Here is a 13,580-nt window from a genome sequence, read left to right on the forward strand (position 1 = left end):
ACACAGCTGTTGCAAAACTCAGCACTTTATTTCAAGGTCAACCTTCTTTAGTTTAGAGACAAAATACACCACATACTTTCAACAATCATTAGTATTTCCCTGTACAATGATTATCAAATGGAACACTATTACATCATGCATGCTATTAGCTCATCTCAAAATCTAATGGAAAGACAACTCTTGAAACCAACGGACTTATATCAGACCTCTCTTTAAACTTAGGTGTCAACAAATTTAGGAGAAGAGCACCATAAAATACCTACTTAGGCTTCACAGAAATACAACATGTTGCTACTAGACTAGGTCAAGCCTGTTTGCCACTGGCAGATCAAGAAAGTATTCAAACTTTAAGCATTTTTCAGTATCCCTGTTGCTAGTTTTTATTAAAGCTTGAAAATAGAATGTTTCCTTATCAAAGTTAATGCTCCTCAATATCCTACTATGTTATCCAGAACTCAGGTATGTTTTCTAGTGCTCATTTTGGCTGCAAGTTATGAACTACATTTCCTGCTCTTCAAAACATACCCTACCAAATTACGCTCAGAGCACAACATTTAACTTTCTCTAATGAGAAAGTTATGAATTCTTGATCTGATGCTTTTCTATGAATTATTTCCAGTCACCTCTGCATTAAAACACCTAAAATGCCTGAACTACAATTAGAAATTTAAAGGTTACATTTCTACATACCAAAAAAAGGAATGAAAGCATACTTAATAAAATCATTGAAGAACTAGGTCTTATAGATTTAATAAGAAAACAAAGAGCAACATTTGCTCAGCAGATAAAGAATTTTAAACTCAGTGTTTATGCAAGTATATACAGAAGTCTGATTTCTACAGATGATGCATTACTAGTTATTTACAACAAAAAAAAAAACCAACCAACCTCAAAGTAAGACTTAATTAAAGCCCATTGAAATACCTTCTTCTGGAGTCTTTCCACAAATCCAATAGGATCTTTCAGCGCTTCTCTCTGGTGTCTGCCTAAACTTTCAAGGTCTTGAACTGCTTGAGTACGTTGAGCCTCGAGTACAGCAATCGTCTGTAAGAGTCTCTGATAACTACAGAGACAAAGGAAAATGTCTCACTAAATTCATCTTTAAAAGTGACACCACCCCCCATCTAAATACTAGGCATGATTACCTACTAGCATCTACCACATTTCATAGCTTATCTGAAACAGTTCACAGACATTTTTACTGACATATAAAAAATATATCAAATCTATTTGAGAAGTAGATGAGTTTATATAAACCCAGTAAAAAAAACAACAAACCAAACAAAAAAATCCCCAGTGATTTCTTTTAAATGTAAATTCTACACTAGCTAGAATAGTATGGTATCAAGGACAACCTATTCATATTCTCAACAGCTACGACCAACAAGCTTTGCTTACAAAGTTTCTTTGACTTCAAAATCAGCTTCCTTCTACCCAACACAAATGGCTCTACCATAGAATTTTAACATTTCACTCAACCACCCACAAGGTGGACAGGAATGGCTTAGAAACTGCATCTATCGTTTCACAGAAGCCTCACCTTGGAGCAGAATATGAGAATCATTTATAAAATGTAACAATAAACCAAGGAATAAGTAATTTTCTAAATAAACACAAAACAGATTCCTCTAAGAATATGTAAGCTAAATGAAAATGTGAGCCTTCTCTCAAACCTGCTGTCTCAGATTCACACACAACCTTGACTGTCTAACAGATACATTCTAAAGTCACTGATGTGACTATCATACCTTACCCAATAATGTACGTTTCCCAAACTGTTTTCTCTAAAGCTGAGTCAGGAAATCATACTATATTGTAACACAGCCTTTAAAAATGGGTAAGTGCATTTAATACCTTTTATTAGCTTTAAAGGTAGTGTTGCCCACTTCAGTTTCTGAATCATATAGTCACCCATGGCCCCTTTGTTGCAAATTACTGTATATCAACTTTTCTTATGCACATGTTTTCTGACATTTAATATTATAACTGTATATTAGTTCAGCACAAAATGCAACCTAATGTATAATAAAAACAGGTAAGATCTATTCACTACTACAGTAAATTTTCTTTCTGTTCCCTTATTGCTTAAACAAAGACAAGCCTAAAACAATGAATTGCACATGTACTACAGAAAAGATCCAGAGGTTACTGAGCTAATGGCAGTTTTTCAATTTACTGCATTGATAATTGGCTAAGGCTTTAAGTGGAGGGATGTAAACAGCCCGAAGGCAAAATACAGGCTTCGTACCATCAAATACTGAAGTTCCTACCTAGACATTGAACTGCTGCCTCCCCATGATAAAAGGTAATTTTCTTTCCGCTCAACTATAATATTCGAAAACATAAAATACAGCTATACGTTCTCAAATTTGAAACAAAAATACTGAACTAGTTTAAAAAAACAGTAGGATACAATTATGTTATGAACTTGTTTAAATTTGTCTGCACATGTTCAATTTTATATGCAACTAAGACCTAAAATGCTTGTTAAATAGGGCACTGATATTGGAACAGTAGAGGAATATTTTCAGTACTGGAAGTTGTGCTCCAGTTTCTTCTAAACAAAATAACTTCACATAAAGGAAGATAATTATTGGGACTATTCTTGAACCAATGAAAAACAAACTCAGAAATAACTTAGGAACATAGTAATGGCACATCAAAACTGGCCTGAGACAAAAGCACAGACCGGTGCTACAGGCTTACAGGAATCCTGCCATATGCGGAATTAAGATCTGTTATTACCAGCAGATTGTTGCCCAGCTTTGTGCTGGGCAGGATCTGTCCATGCTCAAGTGGACTGACAGCACTTCCAATGCAGAAGCCTGCCTTGCATGCTCTAGAAATATGATACATAGGCAGGCTGCTAACATGTTTGATGTAGATGCAGCTGTAACAACACAGAAAAACTTTATAATATCAGGGGAGATCATTTAACCCAGACAATAGAAAGCCTTTCTCTATCAGCAGGTGGCAGAACTCCTATACAAGACTTTGGAGTTACCTCTAGCCACGATAACAGAGGCTCAGTAGCATGCATGAATATCTGCATTTAAGATGATGTTCATTAAATACCTGCTTTTCTTTTCTTGAGCCATTTTATTTCCTTTATTCAAATTATATTTCAGTGATTACTTTTCCAAATGAAATTGAAAGAAAATAAGAATTTCATTTAAAACATTTACATACATAGAAGAAAAATGGCAACCAAATGTTGGTGATTAAGATGAAATACTAATTTAATGATGATAATCGTGTGTAAAGTGGAGGAAGAAACCATTCGAATGAAGTGGCCTTAAATAATTACGTCTGAATGGAAAGAGAAGAAAATGCATTTTGGGAGAAATAACAAACCAAACAACAACACCCAACTCCAATTACTTCCCTCATTAAAATAGTCATGTGACCTCACTGAAGCAGTCACTGACTTGAACACAAAGGGTTCAGAAAAGATACCTCTGGTCTTCATGGACATACATATAATACTAGGAAAATGGAAGGATCATTCAAAAACATGTCATGTGATGTTGATCTGTGCCTATATAGCACTATTATAATGAAATAATTCAAGAGAGAAAAGGGGGGTTTGAACAAACTGTTCAGACAAAGATTTCCTGGCACTCTTTTTAACTCTGCTGAAGAAAAGTATTATCTTGGAGCTATTTACTTTTAACATACATTTTCAGTTCATACGAATGAATATATTCTGAAACCCAGGAATAAGACTGCCATTTTATCAAATGAATATCAGAAGTACTGAAATGCAGCAAAATGTGCATTTTGGGGCCTTACATTGCCAAGAAAAAACTGAAAATACTAATCCTGAAATGCATAGTTTGCATAGTCCACATTCAGGTGCTTCAGATTTGCTGCATTGGCTCCAAACCACTGCACTGCCTTTTAAATTCCAACACAACTTTTTAACTCACTGCCTTATAATATGGCCACATATGTTCTTTTAAGTTTTGAACCACTACTGTTTTCACATGTTTTTACAGGCTTTTAGTTCTCTGGCCCTACATGACTATAATAAAGCCAAGTAGTTCTCTGAAAAAGCAGTAAGCCAAATAACAACACACATGTTGAGCACTTTCTCAAAGCCACTGTCTGTTCTGGCTTCTCAGCCTCAAGCAGTAACATAATACTTATGGTGCATTAAGCAACAGACTGTCCGCATAATTTCCAGGACTATATAAAAATAAAAAAGGAAAAAGAAAAAACTCATGGCTAGCAATTTTACTGTACATCTTCCAAGGTTCTTTGTAAATAAGCACAACCATTATGACTCAAACTACCTTTTGCAGTTGTGCTAACATCCTCTAAAATTTAAAAAGCCTAATGAAGATAAAAAGAAAATAACTGGGACCCTGTTCACTAAAAACAAAACTGGCTCCATCCTTCAATGGATGCTCAAAGAGCAATCTCTAAATTACCCACCTACAGTTACATAACTTTTTCTGAAAGATCTGTAAGGAATTACCAAGGAAAATTATCTCCTCTCCTCTGCCAAAACAAACTCATCCAACTAAAACTGCATGATCTGCGTAAACTCACAGTCAGTCATATCCTCTACACTGACAGAAGTTACATTTTTCTCAGTTCTAATTACTAAATTGTTAGCACATTCAAAAACCGAAGCAGTTTTCTTTGAAAGAAAACTTTCATTCTACAGAATGCAATTTTGTGTTTCCACAATCCCAGTACTGAAACACTCTTGTAATTTCTTAAATCACGTTAACTGCCAGGAATCTTCCAGATGAACACTTGAGTAGTTCACTACAGTACAGTTTCAGAATCTCTATGCTGAAAAACCCTGATTAACATGGGGTTTTGAGGGATCAATATTTAAAAAACAAAAGCCACTTCTTTAAGATTGATACTGATGAGCAGGGACTCCTGCTGATTCAGTAGTTCTGCTGCAGCAATAATTACTCCACACTTTTAGATTGCTCCATAAAATAATTACGACATAGCAGAGCCACATTTCTGGAAGTCCTGCCATAAGCAATTAGCTACTACACTATTCATTTCCATGAACCTTGTTCTAATAGTGATTAGGGACACAGCAGCCTCTTCTCATCTATGATAAAGCTTGAAAATAGTGTAGCTAGTACTTTAACGAGACCCATTTCCACTTTGATAAGAGTTTTGTGAGATCTGCCTTTTTCCCCCATTTTTTTGCAATCTTGTGATAACCATATTTACATTTTCAGATCTATGTACCCATAGGTACATCACAGATTTTATTTTCTTCACATCGGGAGCCAACAATGAGATTTAGAACTCACTATGTATATATGGAATCAAAACTTTCAGGTAGCTAATTCAAATCGATGGATGAAATAAAGTAAGTGAAGCTTTCCAGTTAAATTGCAGTACCTAAATGTGAAGCATCACTTTTGTTGAACAATGTAAGGAGCAGACATAAAGTGGCTGTTGGTAACATTCACCAAATACCACAAAAATGCCAAGCTTCCTCTAAATATAAGCGCCCTACAAAGTCTTAATACTCAAACATTCTTCAGAACATATGAGAAAGCTTCTGCCACTGGTTTCATCCATAAAAAGAATTGTTATGTTGCGTGTCTTTATCCAAAGCAAACTTATGCATAAATCTGAAATTATCAAGAGGTATCTCAGAACATTCCTGTGCACTATAGTTGAACTTATCTAATATTCCAACATAATTCTTTAAAGCTAGAGACTTGGAAACAATAGTGTAACTTCTACTCTCCCCTCCAAGAAAATAAATGGAAGGAGGTCCTTGCCAGTTCAAGGTTTAGTCCTTATTTCATCTTTTTCAACCTTATATAATCACCTTTGAAGTACTGATATAATGAACATTCTCATTTACGCATACACATGTGAGCTCACACAACTTTGACTGCCTCAAATTCTGACAGTGTTCAGTCTTACAGACACATAGCTAAATGTTTATTACTTGCTTTTAGCATGAACCATATACGATTTTAAGATACTTGCATTGTTAACACAGTAATTTTTCCCTTACTTAAATACTAACTATTGTTAGATCACTAATGCAAGTCAGTCAGTGTTTTTGTAAAAGGTTAGCAGCATATAACACAGTCTTACAAAGCTAGCAGGTGACAAAGGTGACACTTATTAACAACAGAAAACTGTCGCAAGAAGTTTTTTCTGGTTTGTATCATAAAAATCAGCACACAGCATTCCCTACAATTTACTGTTTGGATGCTCACAAAAATTACTTGAAATAAAAAAGCTACTTCATCAACTACATTTGTCTTACAATTATCATTTGGTATTAGGCAAAGACGTGGCACCTTGACTCCTAATAAGAAAGAAGTGATTTATCTTCTCAACTGACAAAATGCTGTGCAGCTGGAGGTCATCACTTCCCCCTCCCAAAATAAATGCACTTCTACAGTTCTAGAGTTCACAATATGATAAAAAGTATCGTAACACCAATTTTGTGTATTAGAAGGTAAAAATGTGTGTACCATAATTAAAACTCCGTATTAAAAATACCAATTATTTCTTGTGCAAGTAGGATTTAAGTGTCTCATATAGAACATGGCTAAAATACATATAGAAAAATATCTAATTTAAAGCAAATTCTTTTCTGTATTTCCAAGAGCAGTGACACAAAATCAGTACGTATCAGCAATAAGGAGGCTTGAAGTAAGTCTTTGTTTTATTGCCATCTACTGGCACTCTGGCAAAGAACAGATTAAAACATGCTCTCCTATATTTAGTCATTTATCACTTAGGATTTTCTTCTACTAACAGCAATTCAGAAAAGAAATCCCTTATTAGTTTTCTTATAAGAAAATATTATAATAAATACATTGCAAGACTGCAAATTACTGCAGGAAAAGGGAAACATTAATGGCAGTTCAAATTCCCAAGTTAAACCAGGCGTAGTAAGAGACTGGCTTCCTGAAGAAATCTTTAAGTCATATCAAACATAAACTTCTAATTTCAAATAAATGCTTTAGTTTGGGTTTTGTTTCTTTCAGTTCACAAATACCAGATAATGCTTCCAGCTTTTAAACTTGGCCTGAGACCTTTGCCAGTGCCATGACACAGTAATTTTGACACTGTCTAGTTGCTCACAAATTATTTTGATGTGCAGCAGAGATTTCAAATCTGTTACTGCACTAGGCAGGCATGCTGGGATTCAATGCTAGATTTGTAGAACACACATGACAGCAACAAGGAAGCAGAAGACACTGATAGACAACTGGTCCTTCCCTGATCTCCCTTCAGAAAGAGAAAAGAGTTTAAGGGCATAACCAGTAAGAGCATATGCCATGACCTATCAGAACTTATAAAAGCACCTTTGCCTGAATAAAGCTGCATATGGTAGGTTTTTGCTTACCTAATGCTTAGATACTATGACCTAGGTAATCTACTTATAGTCAATCAAGCCACTCATTATGAAATCATTTTCCACTCTAGCTTAACCTCTTTACACATACTGCAATTTACTGTACTTTCTCTATCCATATTTAACATGCTTCTAAAAGACTTCTAAGACATTAAACTGTACCTCCATTTTATACATGAAACAACTAAAGCGTACATTAAGTGGCTTCTCCAAGTCTACCCCGCCAGTAACAGAACAATTTCCAAATGCCAGCCTCAGGCAGTAACACACCCCTACTTCAAACAAGCAAACAAAAAAAAACCCAGAACTAAGCCAAAACCTGTTAAAAGAAACAACAAACCCTCAACCAAACCAGGAAACCCTTCTGCAGTCTTTTACCTGGATGCAAAAAAGCCATTTTCCACTCTATTTTCACCTTCCTTCTAACTTTCACAGCTCCAAACTTCGTATTTCAAGCACCTTACTGGTACTTTATTGGTTATGAACGTGTGATGTCCCTTTCCTTTTAAATCCTTAACTCTGTCCCAGAAACAGAACACCCACTCATACACTTCTACAGGCTTCATTCTTGTCAAGAGCTGTCCACCGCACTCAGCAGGATTTAATACTAGCTGTACAAAAGCACTTTTACCAAACACCCACATTTCCAACAAGTTTTCAAAAATTTAGTAGCAATTAGGTCTCTGTGTCTCCAAACAAATGTGTAACTTGTTTTAGTCTTGTCAACGTGAAAGGTTAAAACATCATCCATCAGCCCTCCTCCAGTTAACACATTTTAATATAGCTTTTTGAGCTTCCTTGAACAGCAATTTGTAAAGTATTTGCCTGCGGGACAGTGACATTTAGTAGGAAAGAAGATATAGGTCCCTGTCATCCCTCTATTTTCAGGGCTTGGAGTGACATGATGAAGTGGCAGTAAAATTATTTTCTTCAGAAAGGGCACAGAAAGACAGACTGACAGCACATCCTCAACTCTTTCTCCTCATCTCTAATTGTAATGGTCCCAATTCCCTTACTGAGAGAAAATACCACAGATTCCTCCAGTATCTCCACTTAGACACTTCCCTAAGAAGATGCTGGGGGAAGAAATAATTCATAAGACGCTTTCTTCCAAAGACAAAAAGGGGCAACCCATATTACCATGAGACTGACCAACTGCACAGAAATCCTCTGAACAAAATAACTGGAGAAAGTTGACACCACTGATTCCTGTACTCCTTCAACACACTCTGTTATTTCACACAGATTTTTACTAAAACCCAAGGAAGACCCCCCCCCCCAAGTTAATTAAGGTGTACAGTCTTGCCTTAAGGAAGAAATTGGCATATCCCCTCAAGTATTCTGTTACTGTAATACCTGAAGACTGTAACTGGATTACAAGGGCATGATGTGCAATCATGAGAAACCGAATGCTCCAACAGCAATACAAAGAAACATTCACTTAAATCTTTTTTTTTTGGCTAAAGAAGAGGAAGGACAATTAGAAAGATGTCTGGTTTTATTAGCCCTCACTATGATAATAATCCATGGACAGGCACATGTTCGGTCTTTGGCCTAGGAAGCATAAAACTTCCAAAAGATTGTTATACAAAATAACAGTGTACCTTCACCTTGAACTACACAAAGCAAAGAAAGATGTGCAATGCTGAAGAACTGAAGAATCAGCTGGCTATTCCTAGTAAGAATAAAATTTAAAGGAAACCTGAAAGTAGGATCTGTCCTCCTCTCAAAATAGTTTAAGTACTTTGCACGTACTAAAGAAACATGTATCTTGATTAGAACTTATTGTTGAGACTAAAATATTAATACACACTGCTCATAAAATTCCTTTGTAAAAGATACTGCCAGTCAGTTTTGCAGTTCATAATGGAGATGCTATCAAAATGTCATGTAAGGTTACAACAAATATTACGTCTGGTAATGGAGTTTGTTCAAGCTAGTTCAGCTAAAACTGAAGAGTAAAGATAGCTGCATTCTCATAGCATCTGCCAGTCACTATGTTCTTGTTTTCTTGGTGGCAACACTACACTTACTAGTATTTTAGTGAAATGCATGTACCTCCCTACCAAGTAGGCAGCTATGATAATTATTCCTTGTCCCACCACGTACACCTTTCGTTGGCATAACCATACTTCACCACTTCTGCCTTTGCTAAGCATCCCTTGCTTGCATTGCCGAAAACACAGCCAGAGCGTTACTCTCCCTTGTGCCAGGGGAAAAGACTATGACCCCACCTTGGTTTTCTCTCTTTAAATCAGGACCATGAATTTCCAAAGATTCTTTTTATTTTAAACTTTTTTCCCCAACTGGTATTTCCTACACATAGAAAACATTTTTAATATTTACTAATATTTTCCAGTTTAGATGAATTTACTAATAAGGATCTTTAGAAATGGTATGCATTTCCAAATTAAGAGGTAGAAAAATAACTTTCTTCTTTTTTTCTGCATTAACGTAGTAAGTTTGTGGGGTTTGTTGTTTTGGATTTTGTTTAGGTTTGGAGGGGGGGTTGTTTGTGGTTTTGTTTTTGGAGTTTCTTTTGTTTTTTTTTCTCCTGAAATTTCTGCATTTCCACCTGCCAGCCATGATTTTTGATTCACGTTGATCAAAGAACTCTGAAAGAAAAGTCCCACATGTTCTCTAAAAACTGGCAGTTTGGAAACAGTGAGAGACCACAATTACTGTCTCCACAAGAAAAAGGCAAGCAGAATTCAAGCATTACTCTTCACATTCCCTGGTCAGCACCCACACATACTGCTACCAAGCCAGCCAGCACAGAATTGGCTCTGCACTGGACAGCTCACACTCTGGATCATCACAGGATGCTGCAACAGAGGACTCTTGAAGGTGAGAGCACAGGCAGAAGAACAAACGCAGATATCAGGCACATCAGGAGAGAAAAGACTTCAAGGAGTAAAGGACACAAATCAATAAGAAATGAGGCTTTGCTTTCCACAGGAGGCATTATTTAAATGAGAATCATACTGTGTGTGATAGTGCTGTTCACTGGGATTGTGCTGTGGTTGGTTGACAGCAAGATAACTATGCTCAAGAAAGAAAAATGAATTTGACAAATGTACTTGACATTTAAAGGCTCCCAGAGTTAAGCCTATTACCAGAGAGAGAAAAGAAGATGCAGCGCATGCCGAAGGCACTCTCTCTTGCAAATTAAGAACTCTAGTTTATGTACATGATTCTATGATTACAAAAATACTCTTAACTAAACCTTAATCTTCAGTCCTGCAGTAATTTTGTGTCACTTGTAACTCTTCCACTGAAAAGTATTTATACATAGAAATAATCTTATTAAACATGATAAAATAATAATGTTAGCAGTAACAAAATTCTCAAAATACTTAATACTTTAAACTCACGGAAAATACAGCAAAGATTTCTTATATTTCTTAAATAAATGGGGTTCTATGCCAACTACGCTAACATGTTTTAATAGTATCAGTGTATGTCACACCATTCTTGTGTGGAACAAAGGGTGAATTTAAAATACATGGCACATATGCTTTTTTAAATTTACTACTATTATTCTTCAACACTAAAAATGTGTACTTCCCCAATTCTTCTATATTGATGACATTCTCTGAAGTACTCAGAGGTTACATGTTTATAAGTTACTTGCCAACTCGTATTTTTGACCCCAGTATAGATTAAAACTGGTACTACAAAAAGCAACCTGATTTGTATCAATTCCATTTACTACAACGTAAGAATCAAAGTCTCCTCAGACTAGAGCTCTGTGTCTCACAAACAGTAAGACAAAGGTGCCCTTAAAAATAATATAGGAAGGGAATTTATTCTACAATATTGGCTACTCCTAGTTAGCTGACAAAGAAATACTAGATTATCTGACTTATCTGTGCAATAAATCCATACTGTGTGATAAATCTGACCATAATTCTGGGACACAGATCTGAATACATAGGGAGAAATTACAAAACTGATGTTTATTCTTGTCCAAAATATATTAGACATGGAGATTTTATCTTAAAAATATATTAATCAAAAGTATTTTAATTTTTAGCACTAGTTGTCATCCAATTAAGGAAAAAACATGGTGCTGGTAAAACCATAAGTTCACCTTAGTGAAAAAGACTGCTACAGGATTACAGTACAGTTACACTTTAAGAAGAGTCTATTTAAGGCACTTCTCAAGTAAGTGCTACAGCAAGGTGCACCAGAACCCATTCTAACAAGGCACATCCAGTAACTTTTATGGAGAATTGTTTCAATCTGATCCATTAGGCAGAAACATTTGAGACAGAATTAAATACAAAATATCATAGGAAATGTCACAGATGTTTCTTTTCTTTCTCACATTCATGTAACATTAAAACTGCACCCAAAAACATTAACAGTACTACTATGAATTGTCAATGCTGTATTAAATTTGATTGCATAATCCTACATGGTCCTCTGTCCCCAAGGCCTCTGCAACAAGACAGCCCACACTAGGTAGGAATTCATACAACTGTGTTTTAAAGACATGTATTAAAATATTTCATTTTAATCTGTCTTCAGTTTAAATGTCAGTACAGCTATTACTATTTTTAATATTATAAAGTAATAAAGGAAATTAAAGATGTATGAGAATATTTATCTACTGAACAAATGCAAGGTCCTGACTCTAGCAGCTGAATGCCTGTAGGCAAGTGCTCATGCGGAATTCTTGCATTTCAGTGAGCTTACCTCCAGGCCTACGTGGCTCCTACAAAGCTAACCACAGTTTACAGGATTCTAGAAACACCCTGTATACTGCATTATATGCATATGAAGACTCAATTCCTCAATTACAATTTCATCTAGACCTCAGAGTTAAGTGTTAAATAAAATATTTCCCCTCATGTAACTTAACACCTGCCAAACATTGCAAACCTCCAAAGAAAGAAAGAGAGGAAGAACAAAAAAAGAAAAAAGGGCACTAAATGAAACACTGGACAAAGGCGGAAACGTAATGAGAATAAAATACTGCATAGCATAAAAAATTAAAGTAAGCTACTGCACTATAAGAAAGAATTAAACTATAAAAAGACACAGTACAGAGATAAGGGAAACTCCTGAGAAAAGACATATGCAAAACATTAAGCACAGCATATAAAATTAAGCAGTGTAAAAAGATTTAAATCAACAAGTTCAGTTTTTATGAAAGTATCTCAAGAGAAAACACAAAGGTTTCTGAGCTAGAACATACAAGCACATTTCTCAAATATGCACTAAACCGTATTGTCCTGAGAGGAATCATAATACACAGAAATTCAAATTATGTGTGCAATAACAGAAAAATTAACAATACTTTACAATTATACCGTCTCCCAATTCAGCCTGTTATTATCTACACGAGTGTCTATGTCGCAATAAAATTTCTGTTTAGAGATCTCAGATGTGTCTTTGTAGGAGAGATCTATTTTATTACAGAGGCTGTGGATCATCCATCATTTCAGCCTTCTCTCTGGATAATAATACTCCGTAATTTGCTTCGTGTGATGACTATTTTTCCTAATATATCATCCAGTTTATCCAGAAATACCAATATATGAATGTTGTTTAAACATGACAGCAGTCAAAAAGCAACAAAGTTCATACAAAAATACCACAAAATACATTTAGTTGTTTTTCTTATAGAAATCCTTATCAACAGCTGTTGAAAGCTTTGGTATATTCATACTTTACCAATGTTACAATAATTTCTTGGAGAGTGAAAATCAGCTGTATGAATGTGTATGTCATCAAGCTATGTAATGTAACAAGAAATAATGTAAGCTTACAGACATATCAAATTGCTTCTAAAACAGAGAGGAATATAGCTTTTTTTTTTTTTTCTGCTGTGGAACATCTAAAGAATGATACTAATGCCTTCTTTGAGAAACCTGCCTCCTCAAGTTAGCCAAGATGCTAATGTCTCTCTGAATTTGCGTTTAAAAGTGAGTAGAAATATAAACCAGAGAGAATAATCATTCAAGACAAGTTTAATCACAGACTAATGAAGCACAGAAAACCGAAGCTGTGCATCATTTGAAGATCTGATGAGCAGAAGATCAGCATATTTTGCACAGCCAGAAATACGTAACAGGCAAAGCAAATAGCCATTACCTGACACATAGGAACCCTGAAATTCTTTGCATCTAACTAATAGGGGAAAATATTTCTGCTAAACCCTTTTTCATTTTCAGTTTAACATTTTTATACAATAAGCACCAAA

The 13,580-nt window shown here is 35.4% G+C and overlaps 1 protein-coding gene across 4 annotated transcripts in view; it reads right to left on the minus strand.

Annotated features, from left to right (window-relative positions):
* The window catches only part of ZZZ3 (zinc finger ZZ-type containing 3), a 37,134-nt gene that overhangs the window by 16,713 nt on the left and 6,841 nt on the right, over window positions 1–13,580 (minus strand). For all 4 annotated transcript variants that reach the window (XM_061345121.1, XM_061345120.1, XM_061345119.1 and 1 more), the window contains exon 3: window positions 925–1,063. In XM_061345121.1, the coding sequence (XP_061201105.1) occupies window positions 925–1,063 (139 nt within the window). The remainder of the gene's footprint in view (window positions 1–924; window positions 1,064–13,580) is intronic.

Source organism: Neopsephotus bourkii, unplaced genomic scaffold (assembly GCF_033783945.1).
Source record: "Neopsephotus bourkii isolate Nb327-2 ecotype Australia unplaced genomic scaffold, CSIRO-AGI_Nbou_v1 NB_234, whole genome shotgun sequence".
Taxonomy (NCBI): Eukaryota; Metazoa; Chordata; class Aves; order Psittaciformes; family Psittacidae; genus Neopsephotus; species Neopsephotus bourkii.